A 17,255-nucleotide genomic window follows, 5' to 3' on the forward strand; every position below is an offset into this window, starting at 1 on the left:
TGGGTCTGCGTGCCCGCAGCCCACCCACCAGCCAGCTGGGTGGGGCACTCACGTTCTCCAGGCAGGTGCTGTCCTTGTCTTTGTGCAGGTAATGCTGCTGCCAGAAGCGCAGCAGGTTGTGGAAGTTGTTGAGCAGGAAGCCAGGATACTTCTTGCTGTGCTCCATCCGCTGCAGCAGCCGCAGGTACAGCGGCAGCCTCTCTTTCCGTCGGGCCAGCATCAGGATCACCAGGCTGGTGTTCAGGCAGCTGACATTCTCCTGCAAGGCCCAGGCCAGCCGGCTTAGGGACGTGCTGGTGGCCCCAGCAGCCCCTGGTGGACCTGGGGTGCCACTGGGCGGGGTGGTCCAGGCCCAGACCCTGCAGAGCCCCGAGGCCATGCACAGAGCTGCCCCTGCATAACCCTGAGAGAGGACTGGAGGGCAAGGAATGATGCCAGTACTGCCAGCACCCTGCCCTGAGCACCTTCCTGGTCCCTGTCCCCACCCCATCCCACCCTGATGGGAACATCATCCATCAACTGCCTAGCTAAGAGTCCGTCTTGTCTCCCGAATCAGCTCAGGCATTGCTTCTTCCGGAAGCTTCGATCCCTGGGGCAGGGCTGGGTGCCTCACTTGCATTTGGCACTAGTCTGTGAGCACCAGGAGCGAGAGTCTGGGCCTGTTCTGTTCACTTTGCAACCCCAGCCCAGGGCCTTGCTTCACCAATTGCTTATCAGATGAAGGGGGTACTAGTATTACCCCCATTTTAGAGAAGAGGGGTGTGAAGCTCAGAGAATGACAGCTACACAGCTGAGGGAAGGGAGAGCAAACCTCAGGCCCAAGCCCAAAGCCTGCGGTGAATCCTGTACTAGGAGTCAGAACTTGGTGCCAACCCCGACTCCTCCCCAGCCGGTCTGTGACCACAGATACTTGCTGCCCCCTCAGCCCCCATCTGTAACATGGGGCACTGATTCCTTACTGGAAAAAGCCCTCAGGATAGCTGGGAGGAACTGAGAGATGGGCCTCAGGGAGATGCACCCCCAGGTGAGACAGGGAGGGAGCAGCTGTTGGGCTCCAGGACAACCTCCCAGTGCACGTCTGCAGGGCGTCTCACCTGCGTCAGCGTCTGCACGTGGATGATGTTGATGAGGCGGAAGAGGAAGGACATCTGTATGGGCACCTGGGATATGTAGGCAAGCAGGCGGCACTCGGACAGGACCTCCGCAACTGGGGACAGACAGGCAGAGGTGTAAGCAGCAGGCTGGGAAGGTGGTCTGTCGCTCAGGACCAGGTGCTGCCCCCCATGGGGCCTGACTCTGAAGCTGGGAGTCCCAACTGTCAAGACGACTAACGAAAAGGTTGGCTGCAGCTGGAACAGATCTCCAGTTGTTCTGCGATCCAGGCTAAACCTGCGACCTCACCATATCCCCAGGTGGGCGCTCACCACCCATCCCCACCCCGCCCCGTGGTGTTCAGGGACCAACTCTCCCCAACGCACCCCCCACCCCCACCCTGGTGTCACCACCTGGGTCCTCAGCCCGAGCAATCCCAGCCCAGGAGAGGAAGAATGTTTTTTGCATTCTGTTGGCAACAATGGTTTTTCACCTTCATTAAAATGTACATGTTCATTAAAGGAAGCCAAACCACAGAGAAAAGGAAAAGCAGCAAAGAAAAGCACCCGGACAGCCACCATCTTGACCCCGGCCTTTCTTGTCTTCCTGCTGAAAGCTTGATGTCTGACCCAGTGAGGCCACACTGGGTGGACCTGTGTGGGCGTTCTGGCCTTTTCTCACCTTTCATGTCCACCTGGTTTTCAAATCGGTCCAGTGACAGAGTGACGCAGCGCACCAGCATGTTGGAGTCTACCAGCGAGCTGTTGATCTGCTTCAGGAACACCTGAAACTGAGAGGAGACCAGGATCAGGCAGGAGGTGTGGGCTCCTGCAGTGATGGCTGCCAGGGGCACTGATCTATACCCCCCCAATTGTCCCCAACAGAAAGAGGGTCAGACAAGCTGATTGACCTGCCCTCTCCACCCACCAATAAGCAGCTCCAGCAGCTCCACCCATATCTTTTGACTCCACATCCTGTGTTTTTTCCCACTGAAGGATGCTGAACTCATTTTTACTTCACTGGTCAGAACTGGGTTTCTGTCACACACATTCCCTCTGAGCCTAACACGCCAGGCCCAGTCCCATCCCTCGGGGGCTCACCATGGCACCCACCGCCCTGCATCAGAGCCATTTTCACAGCCCACCTGCTCCCAACCGCCACACCTGCCCACAAGCAGCTGACACTTTCATGCCCGGCACACAGGGATGCTAGTGAATGCCTGTTCAAGACTGCCCACTGACTCCCCAGTATTCTCCAATTTGAAACCAGCCCTGGAGACTGGTAAGGACAAGGACTCCAAGATACCTTCTGGACAACGAAGCACACCCTGTGGGGCCCTGGGTTAGTCCTACCTTTGCATCAGTGTTGATGTACTTATTGAATCTCTTAAATGCATCAACGTTGAATTTCATCAGCTCCCCCAGGAGGTCAAAGTAACTCTGGAGCACATCCCTCGACTTGCACTCGCTGTCCACAATGCAGTACAGGATGTGCTGGGGGTGGGAGGTGACAGGGTGACGGCAGGAAGGCCACTGAGCCCGGGGGCCAACAGGCAGCTGTGGCTGCCACCCCGGGGCTGCGCTCTGCTAAGCTGCCCGCTGCTGCCTCCCACCAGGGCTTGGCATGGAGCGCAGACCACACGACATCTGCTTTGGCAAGCATCCAGGTAGATAGATGAAACCTGCTTCCCTGTCTAGATTCTCATCTGAGGATGCTGGTGGCTTCACGGGCAGGACCGGGCCCGATACCTCACAGGAGGTGGGGGTGGGCTGGCGCATGTAGCCACGACCTCTCTCGTTTGCCCAGGGCTCAGAGTTAAAGCCTGTGCCCTGCTCTGCGGGCATCAGGATGGCCAGGGCTCTCCAGCTTGCAGGTGAAGGGAGGCGTCTCCAGATGTTACACTGGCCACTGCCCAAGCACTTGAGGCCACTCGAATAAATGAAGCACAGGGTTTAAGGGCACGAGACACATTTTGACCCCATGGTTAGTCTTTATGTTTATAAATAGAAGTATTTACACTAAAATAAATGAAGTTATCAAGAACAAAAAGCCAATTTAACTCCTTGATAAGGTTCTCTACGATAGTTAAATTGTTTCCAGTTTTCATTTTCCTGCAGTTACACTGATTTGGATTATTTTCCATATGAAGTTTATAATAACTCATGGGTCAGTTTCTTGTGTGTGTGTGTGTATATATATATAACCAATTATAGTTTTGGCCATTTTGCTCCCTTCTTTTATGAATTTTGCTTTTCCCAAAGGCCATTTTTCAGGAAAGGGAAATAAACTTTTAGTCAGCAGCAAAATATCCTCGGGGTCAAAAGGCCTTCGGTACTTCCACAGGCACTTATGCTCCTCATGGCCACCCCCGGGGCCTTCAGTCACCGTGAAGTACCAATGAGGAACTCACAGCTGGAAACTCAGGGCAAATGCTAGGGTAATCTGCACTGTCATTTTAAAATAGATTCGGTTGCTCCTGTCCAGCTGTCTAGGTCTCAGGACAGGAAAGCAATGCATGGGGCTGGGGGGAGAATGGGACACCCGACACCCGGGCTCCTCCAGGCCGTTACCTCCAGAAGGCCTCGCTTCAGCAGGAACATCTGGTCTGCATAGGAGGTGGTCCCGCGGAGGAAACTCTCCACAGCCCGGGCTTGCCAAAACCTGCGACCCAAACGTTAACCCCTGGCCCAGGTGGCTAAGGCTGCCCTCTGCTGGCCATGTTCCATTCATTCTCCAAGGGGCTGGGAGGTGTTTGCTGCCTTTTCATTTATTCAACAGACATTGACAGGCCATCTCCCAGGCATCAGGCCTCCTACTAGGCACCGGGGACACAGCAAGAGTCCCCAGCTTCAGGGAGCTGACAGCACAGTGTGGACAGTCCTCCCTGATTCTGTCTGGAAGGAGCGTGTGTCTTAGGGGAGGGCTGGCCGCAGTGAGTAACATGAAAATGCACTCTAGGCTTTGTCCCTTCAGAAGGACAGGATGACATGGAAGAGAGGCGCCAGGAATGCAGGAGGGAACCTGATGGACGGGTGTAGACGGGCCACTGAGCTTACACCTGATGGGCTGAGGCCGACTGAACTGGCCCCCAGTGGCAGAGCTGGGGCCCCTAAGGGGGTCAGGACAAGGCAGGCTGAGTTGACAGGGGCACATGTGGGCAGCCCTGATGGAATGTCTCCCTCACCCTCTACCCCTGCCCACAGCCTTCAGGACTCAGACGAGTGTAAAACTCAGAGAAGCCTCCCGCCCATGCCCACTTCAGCAGCCGCCGGCTCGGGAAAGGGCTTTCCTTTGCTCCCACGGCTCCTGCGGCAGGTCCTGTCTGTCTTTCTGCACTGCATGGGAACAGTAATCTTTCCATGCTTGTTCCCACAGCTGGGAACTCCATGTGGGCAGGGACTGGATCTGCTATTTCTCTTCCACCTTTTTGGCGCCAGCACAGAAGAGGTGCTTGGCCCGAGCTTGGTCAATCCTTGAAATACGCTGCTGGCGCGCAGAAGCTAACACACACACATTGGCTAAGCCAACACAGGGGAGACGGCAGTCTCACCCCCTATGCCCCACAGTAACCAGACGCTGGAGTGAAGCTGCTGATAAAGGACGTATTTCTAACTGCTTGAGACGCACTTGGCTCCCGGACCCCTCAGGTGTGGCAGATGCCTGTCCCCAAACCTACCTGAAAGATGACTCGGCTGGCTCCTTCTTCATGACCTGCAGCAGACGAGTTAATAAGCCCCTCTTCCCATCACACACCAAACTCCTAAAATAAAATGACAGGAACACCGACTTCCAGTCAAGATGGCGGCGTAGGTAAGCATGGTACTCGACAACCACAGCAGAATTACAATTAAACTACAGAACCACCACCATTCAGAACTGCCTGAGATTTAGCTGAATAGAAGTCCTACAACTAAGGATATAAAGAAGATACATCGGGACTAGCTGAAGGGATGGAAAAATGGAATGAGCTGGTCCCACACCCACGTATGGCAGATAAAAATTGGGAGGGATATCTTGGCTACGGAGGTCCCCCATGAGGAGAGAGAAATCCCAGCCCCACATCAGCCCCCCAGCTGAGGGTTCGAGTGCCCGGGAGAGAAGTCCCCCCGACTTCTGGCTGTGAAAAGCAGTGGGGGTTGTGGCTGAGTGAGACAGAGGTCTTCTGCAGTCTGGCCAGGCAGTTCTTCTTAAAGGGCCCAAACACAGACTCACTCAGACTCACTCCCTGAGCTCCAGCAGAGTGGCAGCAGCTCTAAGGGCATCAGGGACATACAGAGAGAAACAAAATTTTCTGGCATCGGGTCAAGAGCTGGAGGGGCAGCCTTCTCCCAGACAGAAGTGCTTGCAGAGGCCACCATTCCTTTTCTGAGCCCTTTCTACACAGAGCCAGTGGGCATGTGCCATGTCTTTGTCTCTATTAACCTGGCTAACACTGTTTATCCCACCCTGGTGATTCCCTGAGACTCCACCCCACCAAACTTTTGGGTCCACGCAAGCTCTTTCCAGTGTTTTTTCCATACAAATCGCTTGTCTTGGCTCATGCTTCATACTTTCCTAAAATCTCAAACACACAGCATCTGGCCTCAGTGTGCCCGGTACCTCTAAGTGGCACCAGGCCTGGCATTAGCAGCAGGTGGCCTTGGCTTGCAGTTTGGCCTCTACCGAGCACGTCCAAGCAAGCCCAGCACAAGCAGCAGACATCTGCAGATTGCTTTGTAGCTCATGCCAGGAGGCCCCAGTCAGAACACAGGTGGCAGCTGACCTTGACCCCAATAGGAAACCCAAGAGCCACTGCACCAGGTGCACAGCTTCAGACCACATCAAAGTACTACACAACCACCTCCACAAGCAACACACTCAAGGAGCAGACTCAGTGGGCACCAGAGCCCTGCTGAAGTAAGCCCTGCTCCATGGGGTGGGCGGGCCCCTGCACAGCTGATCTGTAACAGCCATTCCTTGCAGCTGGATCAGCCTAGGGGTAAATCCCTCCCATTGATGTGCCAACAGTAATCAAGGCTCAGCTACAACAGGAGGATCTACAGAGCCCACAGGGGTCACACCTGGAGTGCCTAGCTCGGGTGGTACAGGAGGCTGTGCCACTGGACCCTACAGGACACTTACTACATTAGGCCACTCTATCAAGCCCAGGAGACATAGCAGCTCTACCTCCTACACAGAAACAAACACAGGGAAGCTGCCAAAATGAGGAGACCAAAAAATGTCTCAAAGAACAGAACAAAACTCCAGAAAAAGGAATTAAAGAAAACAGAAACAAGCAATCAACTAGATACAGAGTTCAAAACACCGGTTATAAGGATGTTCAGTGAACTTAGAACATCAACAGCATAAAAACAAACAAACAAACAAACATGGAAACCATAAGAACCAGTCAGAAATGAAGGATACACTAACTGAAATGAAGACTAATTTATAGGGAATCAACAGTAGAGTAGATGAAGTCGAGAATCAAGTTAGCGACCTGAAATATAAGGAAGCAAAACCAACCAATCACAACAGCAAAAAGAAAAAAGAAATAAAAAAATGAACACAGTGTAAGGAGCCCCTGGGACAACTTCAAGTGTACCAACATTAACACCATGCGGGTGCCAGAAGGAAAAGAGAGCAAGAAATTGAAAACCTATTTGAAAAAATAACGACAGAAAACTTGTCTAATCTGGAAATAGACATATAAATCCAGGAAGTGCTGAGTCCCAAACAAAATTAATCCAAAGAGGACCACACTAAGACACATCACAATTAAAATGCAAAAGATTAAGGACGAAGAAAGAATCTTAAAAGCAGCCAAGAGAAAAGCTCCCTACAAGGGAGCTCCCCTAAGACTGTCAGCTGACTTCTCAACAGAAACTTTGCAGGCAAGAAGACATGGCAAGAAATATTCAAAGTGATGAAAAGGAAGGCCCTACAACCAAAGTTACTCTATCCAACAAAGCTATTATTTAGATCTGAAGGACAGATAAAGAGCTTCCCAAACAAGAAGTTAAAGGAGTTTATCACCATCAAATCAGTATTAAATGAAACGGTAAAGGGTCTTCTTCAAGAAGAGGAGGAAGGAAAAAGATTAAAAATATGAACAATAAAATGGCAATAGATACATATGCATCAACAACTGAATTTAAAAAACAAAATAAATGAACAAGCAGAACAGAAACAGACTCATAGATACAGAGAACACTTTGATGGTTGCCAGATGAGAGGGGGTTAGAGGGAAAAGTGAAAAAGGTAAAGTAATTAAGTACAAATTGATGGTTACCAAATAGTCACAGGAATGAAAAGTACAGCGTAGGGAATGCAGTCAATAATATTCTAATAATTGAAAAAAAAATTCTAATAATTGTATGGTTGTCAGATGGGTGCGAGATTTATCGGGATGATCACTTAGTTACTTATGTAATGTCAAGTCACTGGGGTGTAGCCCTGGCCAGGTGGCTCAGCTGGTTGGAGCGTTGTCCCATACACCAAAAGGTTTTGGGTTTGATCCTTGGACCAGGCACACACTTAGGTTGCACGTTGGATCTCTGGTTCAGGCACATACAGAAGGCAACCAACTGATGCTTCTCTCTCTCTCTCTCTCTCTCTCTCTCCCTCTCTCTCTCTCTCAAATCAAATGTCCTCAGGTGAGGATTTTAAAAATCACTGAGGTGTACACCTGAAATTAACATAATATTGTATGTCAACTTTAATTGAAAAATAAAAAAATTGTTAAAAAAAAGAAATCTACACCTAATAGCCTAACAGCCAAAACATGTACATGCAAGATTAAATGCTATTTACACTAAAAGTGGGTTGGGAACAGGTCACGGCTACTCTATTAGATGGGCAAAGTCTGTGCCAGCAGAGTGAGGGCCAGGGACAGCCTTGGGCCCTGGCTCAGCTGCTGCTGGCCTTGGATGAGACTTGTGCCTCTGGGTCTCAGCATCCTGGTCAGGAAACGAGAAAATGACTTAGGTCGCGCCATGGGAACGAAAGGGGACACAGGCAGGCAGGGGTTCTGGGACCTCAAACTTCCTCTTCAAATAAAGTAGCTTTATTTTATCCACTACAGACATTAGGGTGATACTGTGTATGATTTCATCTGAAAAAAAGAGTTCTGATCCCTTAAAAAAAAAAAAAAAAAAAAAGCAAGCTGGGGAGTTATGAGTGCTGTTGCTGGATCTAGGCCTCCATGAGCCTGTGCCCTCCTTGCCCGGTTCCAGAAGATGAGGCAACTACAGCCCAGCGAGTGGAACTGTGCTGAGGATGAGGGGCCTGCTTCTGTCCTGCTGGTAGCAAATGCCACATGCCAGTGACAAGGATGTCAGCAAAGGTGAGAGACAAGAAGAGGGGGCCTAGCACACATGGCCTTCAGCAGGTGACCTCTCCGGGCCCTTGCTCCCCCACCTGTCAAGAGGAAGTGATGACAGCACTTCCCCCTCAGGGCTGCTGTGGGGCTCCGATGATGCACCGCAGGTGGTGCAAGGACAGTGCCTCCGGACACTACAGCTACACGGGAATGAGCAAGGCCAAGTCCGCACACCTGTGTGCACACACCTGCATGCTCTGGGGCACACAAGCAGCCAGGCGGGCTGGGGGCCAGAGTTGCACCCACCCATGCCCACCTGTCAGTGTTGAGGACAGCTTCCACCTCAGGGATGTTGGCCTTGAGAGAGATGGCACTGAGTTCGTTCAGCTCCTGGTTGTTAAGCAGCAGGTACTTGTTCCTGAAACAAATGGGGTGTAGGGGGTTAAGGCCGGGAACTGGGGCTGCCAGGGCAGCACTGGGCCAGTCCCCTGGCCTTCTCTTGTGGAGAGGGAGAATCTGAGAATCCCCCAGGTACCATCCTCCAACACCTTGTACCCCCTGATCTGGCATGTGAGGAGGGACCCATGGGCTATCACGCTATGGTCCCAAGCCCCACCCCTCTGCCTGCCACATTCACTAGCAAGGATCCTTCCCTTAGTATCTCAGGCCTTTCTTTTGCCACCGAATATGCTATTTGATTTCCCAAAGGCACTTCCATCCAACATGTCCAATGACACTAATTTTAAAGGCGCACCTCGTTTCATTGCGCTTTACTTTATTGCGCTTCACAGTTGTTGTGTTTTTAACAAACTGAAGGCAAGACTCTACCAGCAAAACGATGACAACGCACTTGACTACATTACTCGCTCTGTTATGGCGGTCTGGAACGAAACCTGCAGTATCTCTGAGGTGTGTCTGTACCTCTCACACCTGGCTCTATTTCAACATCCCCGTCAGGGGACCCGAGTCAGCTGTGATGCTCCCTACTCCACCCTTCATGCCAGGCCTGTCGTCACTCGAGTTATGTGGACAGAGCCAGCTCCCTAGTCTCCCCACAGAAATCAATTCTACACAAAGCACTCGAGTGATATTCATGGGAATTCAATCATGTCAATCACCTGTTAAAAATGCTCGCACAGTTTAGCTCTGCTTTAGCATGTATAAAATCCAAGTCTGTGAATGTGACCCACGAGGCCACCAACCACCTTTAGGGCCTCACCCTGGGCCAAGCCCCCCGCCCCCCATTTGCAGTGTCAGCCCCTCTGGCCTGCCTGAGCCCACTGTGCTCCCTCATGCAGAGGCCTCTGCACACACTGCAGCTCACAGCTGCAGCTCTCAGCCCCTCGCTCTTCCCTCCCAGCCCATCCACTACGATGGACCCTTTGGGTTTTAGCCAACAAGTCAGTTTGGCAGGAAAGAGATCCCGACCACCCTCTGCCAGGTCAGGACCCCTCGTCAAATGTTCTCTCGCAGAACCATGCTCCTTCCTCCTTGGTGCTATCTCCACTGTCACTGTGCGTTTAGTGGTGCCCTCCTCTGATCAATGTCTCTCTCCCTCTAAGAACAGGGCCATGGCTGCTCCCACTCATCATTGTCTCCTGGTGACCAGCACAGTGCCTGGCACATGCAAATGCTCCAATTTAAGAGTCTGATGAAAATGAGGAACCCACTTCCAAGAAGGAGAAAGCACGTGTTCCGAGCACACTGGTGCCATTTTCAAGGGGGTGGTGGTGCTGCACATACTCTCCGGAGCCTCCCTAATGCCTTCAGACAGAGGGTGGTCACCAATCCAGACCAAGTTGCCAAGTGGAGGCCCTGGGGCCACATTCGTCCTCAGGCATGTTCTGTTATCTTATACAATGTTTCAAAAGAATTTAAGCTAACATTTAAAAAGCCAGACTTTTCACATTAATCTTACTTTCCAGCTTTCCCTGGGCTAAAAACTCAGCAACTATTCCACCATGGGCCCAGCTTCTGGCACACTGGCAGCGAGCAGGTGCCGAGCACTGAACGCCTCTGCACTCCTGCGCACCAAGGTCCCTCCCACACTGTCACCCCAATGCCAAGGTCACGGGCTAGCTGCCATTCACTCTCCCCTGCACTGTTTTTCTTAAAATAGAGACTCACTCTCCTGGAAAAAAAAAAAAAGGACAGAGTGTGCTTCAATAAGTAAATAAAAAATAAATAAGCAAGCACACCTTTCTATGCAGGTTGAAAATGTTCTATCTGTTCAATAAGCTAATACTCATGTTCATCTGAGGTTCCTGCCAGACTGTCCCCTCCTGGTTCAAAGGGACAGACATCTTCGGGATGTGCTGACTCCAAGGGTAGTAAGGGTCTAACAACTTCCGCACTCACTTCCTAGGGTGGCTGTGGGGGCTAAGGCAGAGCTCAGAGTAGTGCCTGGCATCAAGGAAAGGCTGGATGAATGGCGGCTCTTATTACAGGATTGAGGAAGTGCAGCCACACGTAATGACAGCGGCTCTCACGGCTCCAGGGCAGAAAGAGGACAGAAGACAGGGCAGTGACTCTCCTTCCAGGGACAACTCGTACTTACTCATGGTGGTCACTGAAACTCTGGAGAAGCCTCAAAAACTGTATCTTCAAGGTGATGTCCTAAAACACACATGTGCCCTTGACGTTAAAACCACAGTCACAGCATTCCAAAAGAAAACAAACACTCTTGAGAGCCTGGGCACGTCACTGCTTCTCTGAACCCCCATCCTCATGCACAGTGAGGACTTCTTTTTAGTCAGAAAACCCTTGGTTGACTTCCACTTCGGGCCAACAGCAGATTAGGCTAATGTGGACTCTTCCTGCTAAAAACACACCAACCTACTGGATTAAAAATTAACTGAAATTCTTTTAAACGTGAGCCTAAGTTCCTAAGAAAGAAAGGATAATCCATAGGACTCAAAAATGAAGGAAGGACTAAATTCAGAGCACGAGCTCCTGTGTTGATGGTGGAGAAGTGAAAATGAGACTTATTCAGGCCAGGGCTTGTGTTCTAATGCCCTGCAGGGACCAGACAGAACCGTGGCACCTTATGAAGCCTGGGGAGTGTGTCCATTGGTGAAAGAAGGGTTAGAAAACCCCCACTGACCAGCCCAGAGAGCTGGCCAAGAAGCCTGTCCCTGCCAGGGTGCTGCCAGTGAGGAAGAACCCCAGGAGAAGCAGGACCCTGGGCTTGTGTACCAGGGCAGCCCTGGAAGTACGTGGCAGATAAAAGCAAAGAGCTCTGTGGAAATATCTACCTCCAGGGCCCACGTTACACGGGTACTCACAGGGAAAACAAGCCCCTAAAGGTGACCTCTCCATAAACATCTCAGAACACAAGCAAGGCTCCACCCTGAGCTGAGTCTGAAGACTGAAACACAAGCCTTAGTACCCCAAGGGCAATCCAAAAGAGCCCATAAAAAAATGTGTTGCAAATAACTAAAAAGAGAAAAATGCAACAGAACATCATCATAATTTGAATAAAGACCAAGTAGTTTTTGACAAAGAGCCAGACAGAATGTCTAGAAATGCAGAATGTATTCACTTGAAATTAAAACCTTACGTGGATGGGCTGGAACGCAAATGGGACGAGGCGAGAGAGAAAAATGTACACTAGAAGAGTAGGCACCGAGGAAAGCCCTCGGAATGTGGCACAGAGACCGGAAGGACCCATGGCATGGACCCTGACAGCTATGTGGCACTGCAGGGGCCCAGAGCACTCTCCCCCCTCATGCTGGTGGCCCAGACTCCATGTGGCCTGTGAGGCCAGCAGGCAAGTCCTTTTGCAATAAACAGAGGCTCAGAGATGCAGTGAGTGGTTCAAGCTCTCCCAACATGTGGAGACAACAGGCGTCCCACCTCCCAGTTCATGGCTCTCTCTGGGGCACTGTGACAGAGACAAGATAGAGGAGAGTCCTTAACCCCTTAAAAAAAGCACCTGAAAACCTTTGCTGGGTGTAGAACACTGGTGGCATGTGGTTTTTACAGGCAAAGCTATCAGGGGATATGATGACAGCGCAGCAGAGCTCAGCAGGAACACCCTGCTGTAGAACAGGGAGTGGGTGACCCTGCCTGGGGGGAGTGAGTCCCATCTCTGAAGCCCACACGGGGAAGCTGGCTGGAGGCCCCCAAAGAGGGACTCCTGCACAGGTGGAGGCGTGGGGATCAGATCCTCCCCCAAGGTAGATTCCAGATACAGAATTAATAGGTTATGACTTTCAGTTTCTGCTCTGCTCTCAAAGAGGGAGATTTTAAGGGGTCAAGAGCAGGTCTTGAAACAACTACTCCTGGCAAGTAAAGCCCATTTGTCCCTGGGGTCCCTTGCTCACCGGGCTACAGTCACAGTTCTGGTTGTGACCGTGGAGGACCAGGGCAGATGCTGAATGCTTCCTCCAAATCAGCTTGTCGAACAGATTATTAAGTCCGGGGATCAGCTTGAACTCTGCGATCATCCTGTGAACCTGGATGGGGAAGGAGGACAGCAGCATTTTAAGACTGATGTGGAAGGAGAGCTGGCAAAGCCTCGTGCTAGGAAAATAACAATCTTCAGGACAAAGAAAGCACCAGTCGGTAGGGAGTGCTGAGGTTTACAGGAAACAGCCACACATTCCAGACCCCCACTACACACAAATATACTTTTTAACTCTGCACATTAATCCTTACAATATCCTAGGAGTCATACTGTACATGAGTTTTGGATTCAGATAGTCCTGGGTTTGTCTATTAACTCCACCACATTCAAACTTTGTAACCTTAAGCAAGTTCCTTAATCTTTCTAATTTGTTCCCTGCCTCTACATATCATTAAAGTAAAAATGCCCTTTGTGCTTCACAGTAGGATAAATTTCAATTGGAGGCAAGATAAATATATAATAAAATGTAACTCTAAAGATCCTAGAAAAATCTATGCAGACTTAAAAAAAATAATCAGAGTGAAAAAGACTTTCTAAAGTATTATACCAAACCTAGAAGCCAAAAAAGAACTGTTGAATTCAACCACATAAACCTTTTAAAAATCTGCATGGCAAAACTTACAATAAGCAAAGTTATAAGTTAAATATAACCAATGGGACCATACTGACAACCTTGTGTCATGCAAAGGCAAAAGCTAATTTCACCTATAAGGAATCTTATAAATCTCCTAAAACAAAAAGACCAAGCCTACAGAAAAAAATGGGCACAGGATATAAACAAGAAAATATAAAAGGTTCTTATAATGTTAAGAGAAATTCAAATAATAACTAATTTTTTATTTTTTCAGATTGGCAAAGAAGTGTTATAATGCTGGGCCACAGGGTGCTCCACACTGCCGGTGGGAGGGCGCTGGTCCTGCGTGGGGAGTGAGGACAGGGCCCAGTATCTCTAAAAATTACAGACGCATATTCCCTTCGACCAGCAATTCTACTTCCAGGAATTTATTCTCAGACATATCCATACATTAATAAATACTAAATGGCATACGTACAAAGTTACTCGTGGCAGCATTATTTATAATACAAAAACACCAGACGTCGCCTATCCTTCCATCAGTAGGGAACAGCTGCATAAGTTATGGTGCATCCATTCAGGGGGGGATATGGCAGCAGTAAAAATGAATCAAGGTCTTTCACATGTAGTGAACTGAACATTCACCAAGATATAATATTAATAATGCAAGTATATACATACTATACTAATGACCTGTTTAAAAGATGAGAGGAATACATTATATATGTTTTACATACACACACACACACACATATAAATTAACTGATAAAATCAGATACTTGTGGAAGAACCAGAAGGTTCAGGATCAGAGGGGAGAAAGGCTTCATTGATACTTTCTTATCCATTTTAATATAGAACTACCTTTAAACATCAAACTACAATGAATTATTTCCCTATAAAAACTAACATTTCATGTAACATAAAACGAAGCTATTGCTACCTCATCTCAGGACTGGAAAATATATGTAAATGTCTGAGCACAGCCCCAGTGCTTCCTCATTCCCGTTCTGCCATGGGGAAGGGAAGCTCAGCAGGACCAGCTCAGGCAGGGCAGTGGTACAGAGGCCGCCCTACCGCAGGCGGTCTGATCCTTCAGGCTGCCCCTTCCCAGCCTGCATGCATTTATGGGGGAGACCAGAATTAGACAAAGCTCTGTGACTCTGGGCAATCTTCTTTGAGCCAAGACCCTTGACAGGAAATGAGCTGTTGAAAGGACTCAATGAGGTAATGTGGGGGAAGCTCAGGGCTTGACCTATAGGATGTGCTAAAAAAAAATGCTGCATTGTTTACATTCATTAGCATCAGAGGGACGAAGTCATGAATGTGGGGAGTATTTCCGTCTAGTGACTTCCATTTAGCCAAGACCGGTCACAGAGCTTGGCCCAAATGCACAATAATGAGTCTGCCCTTGGAGGAGCCCTCCTGAGGCCAGGGAAACTCTTCCCCTTGGTGCTGTCCTCGTCTAGGTGGGGTCTGTGAATCCCTGTGCTCACAGTGCCTGGCACACAGTAGGAACTCAGTGAATGCTGACTGTGCAAATGAGGGTGAGCCGGCACAGCACAGGTTCCAGTTGGGAAGGACTGCGAGGCCAGCCGATGGCCCCACCCTGGGACACAGCGGTGCAATCGCAGTTTCAATGACTCACAGCAACTTGGTAACAGGAAGGCTCAGAAGCAGGGGACTGTTATGGTGAAGGGACACAAGAGTCAGGCAGCAGAGTTTAAGTGCTATGTCTACTGATGCTTGGTGACTGAGAGCGTGACCCTTTCTGTACCTCGGTTTTCTCAAGCATCAAGTGAGGGGAGGGGAGTCATTATTTGTTGTATAACCTACCAAACACCTGAAAATTCAAATATGGATAACTGTGAAAGTGCTTCAAAAAAGTAAAAGCACTCAGCACAAGTAAGCCATTATGACGATTATTTTTTATAACAAATATATTCCATATTGAAGGAAGGAGCCCCAGTGCTGTGGATGTCAGGGTGGGCTCTCACCCAGTGAGATCCTGGTTTTAAAATAACCACATCTGATAGCCCCCAAAGTGATACCTCCAGTCCTAACCGCTCCACTCACTCCAGGTGTAGGTAATCCAGGGTCGATTCTAATAGACACCCCAGACCTAACGTGTTCTAACTGAACTCACCTTCCTCCCCACGGTGCCCCTCAGCTCCTTACCCACTTTAACCACCTCTGGGAATGGCAAATCCGCCCTCCCTCCCTCCCTTAGGCCCAAACCTTAGAGGCAGCTAAGGAAGTCCTGCTCAACTCTCTCAGCAACCCGGCCTGTTCTAGCGCGAAAACAGATCCCAAAGCAAGCATTTCTCACTGCTCCCGCCACCAACATGCAGGTCCTGGACACTGTCATCTCTTTCACCTGGTGGCCACAGGGGTGACTTCCCATTTCACTCAGAGTCAACACCTATGAAAGCTGGGTGCAGTCTGGCTCCTTGTAACCCTACAGCCCTCCTCTCCTTTTTCAGTCCACGCCCCGCCCTCCCCATACCTCCCTGCTTCCTCACTGGTCTTCCAACCCACCAGGCATGCTCCCGTGGGGTCCGCATGCCTGGTCCCCTTACTTCCCTCAGGACACTGCCATGCCAGATGTCACCTCTGCAGTGAGTTTCTTCCCGACCTACCCCATCTAAAGTTGCTCGCTTGTAAAACGGGGAAAACCGCACCTTTCTCACACAGGGCTGTTGTGACAGTCCACTGTCTGAGTCAAAAAGGTGCTCAAGGACTAGTGCTCTCCCAGCCTCCCCTCCCCTCCCCCTAACTCAGCCTCCCACCCCTACTCGCATCCCTAGGAGAATGATGTAGCTAGCAGGAGAGGGTCTGCTTCTCCACCCTGAAGAATACGCTGCAGACTTCCAAAGCCCTTTCCCCCTTTGGAGGTTACAGGCCCTTGTTGCCCCTCCTGGAACTGCTTGAAGGCTCCGGGAACCCCAGCACCCCTGGAGCCCTACCCACTCCCCAGCCCTGCGGTAGCTGCTAGTTTTCACAACTTGACAGCACTCGGCCACGGCCCACCATGCCCAGCCCCCACCCGACTGGCGACCCCTCCAGTGCACACAGAGTGGTCAGTCACCTCACCAGTAACCGAGCCTTTATTCTTCACGTTAACAAGCTCAGGCAACATGGCTAAGCTGCCCGCTCTGCCCTGGGCACCATGCTTTGCGTACAAATGGTGCCACAGCGAAGTACAGTGGAAAGACTGAGCTCTGAAATCAGACTGGTTTTCTTGGGTGTAAAACAGAGCAAGGAAAACGACCCCAGCACCTTGCTGGGCTAGCGAGCACGTCTGAGAGGCAGCCCCGTGGAGGACTTGGCACGCCGCACACACCAGGAAGCACTGCTCCTGACCCCCGTCTGAGATGTGCGGGCGAGGCCCACCTGGTTTCGTTGACGCCCCATCAGCAGCACGCAGAGGACATACAGCACTTCCAGTTTGTACATGATCTCGTGCATAATCTTCATTGACTGAGGCAACTGGGTCCTAGTTGAAGTGGGAGGCAGGCCGTTCTCCTCAGAAGCCCCTGCAGGAGGGAAGACAATGGAGGCTGAGACAGCCACCGGGAGAGAGGGTTGAGTCACTGCTTGCCAGGAAACAGGCTTCTGCCCCTCAAACCTGCTCTGAATAGACTTGAGGTTAAAGAGCCATTAGACCAGGCCCCTAGTCCCAACAGAGACTCTGAAAACCACGCAACTTTCTCCAGGCACCCAGGGGCCAAGCAAGCTTAGAAACTTAAGAGAAATGAACTCTGCAGTTTTAGCTCATGAATGTTAGCATACACTGAAAATATTCTGACACAGCCAGTGCATGCCACCATCCGACTGCCTCTCCCCCACTCTGTCCCACCCGAAAGTGTCCAGACAGATGTCTA

At 50.4% G+C, this 17,255-nt stretch overlaps 1 protein-coding gene across 4 annotated transcripts in view; it reads right to left on the reverse strand.

Annotated features, from left to right (window-relative positions):
• TRPC4AP (transient receptor potential cation channel subfamily C member 4 associated protein) overlaps positions 1–17,255 on the reverse strand; it is a 71,170-nt gene that overhangs the window by 1,074 nt on the left and 52,841 nt on the right. For 2 of the 4 annotated variants that reach the window (XM_090286297.1, XM_090286299.1), the window contains exons 9-18: positions 16,765–16,907; positions 12,718–12,849; positions 10,950–11,008; positions 8,709–8,810; positions 4,769–4,852; positions 3,663–3,753; positions 2,445–2,585; positions 1,774–1,882; positions 1,095–1,207; positions 53–259 (exon numbers count right to left, since the gene is read on the reverse strand). In XM_090286297.1, the coding sequence (XP_090142423.1) occupies positions 53–259; positions 1,095–1,207; positions 1,774–1,882; positions 2,445–2,585; positions 3,663–3,753; positions 4,769–4,852; positions 8,709–8,810; positions 10,950–11,008; positions 12,718–12,849; positions 16,765–16,907 (1,181 nt within the window). Of the gene's footprint in view, positions 1–52; positions 260–1,094; positions 1,208–1,773; positions 1,883–2,444; positions 2,586–3,662; positions 3,754–4,768; positions 4,853–8,708; positions 8,811–10,949; positions 11,009–12,717; positions 12,850–16,764; positions 16,932–17,255 lie in introns of all 4 variants that reach the window. The other 2 variants (XM_090286296.1, XM_090286298.1) reach the window with 1 other exon arrangement.

This window comes from Furipterus horrens, unplaced genomic scaffold, assembly GCF_987537825.1.
Source record: "Furipterus horrens unplaced genomic scaffold, mFurHor1.1.pri manual_scaffold_8, whole genome shotgun sequence".
In the NCBI taxonomy this organism is placed as follows: domain Eukaryota; kingdom Metazoa; phylum Chordata; class Mammalia; order Chiroptera; family Furipteridae; genus Furipterus; species Furipterus horrens.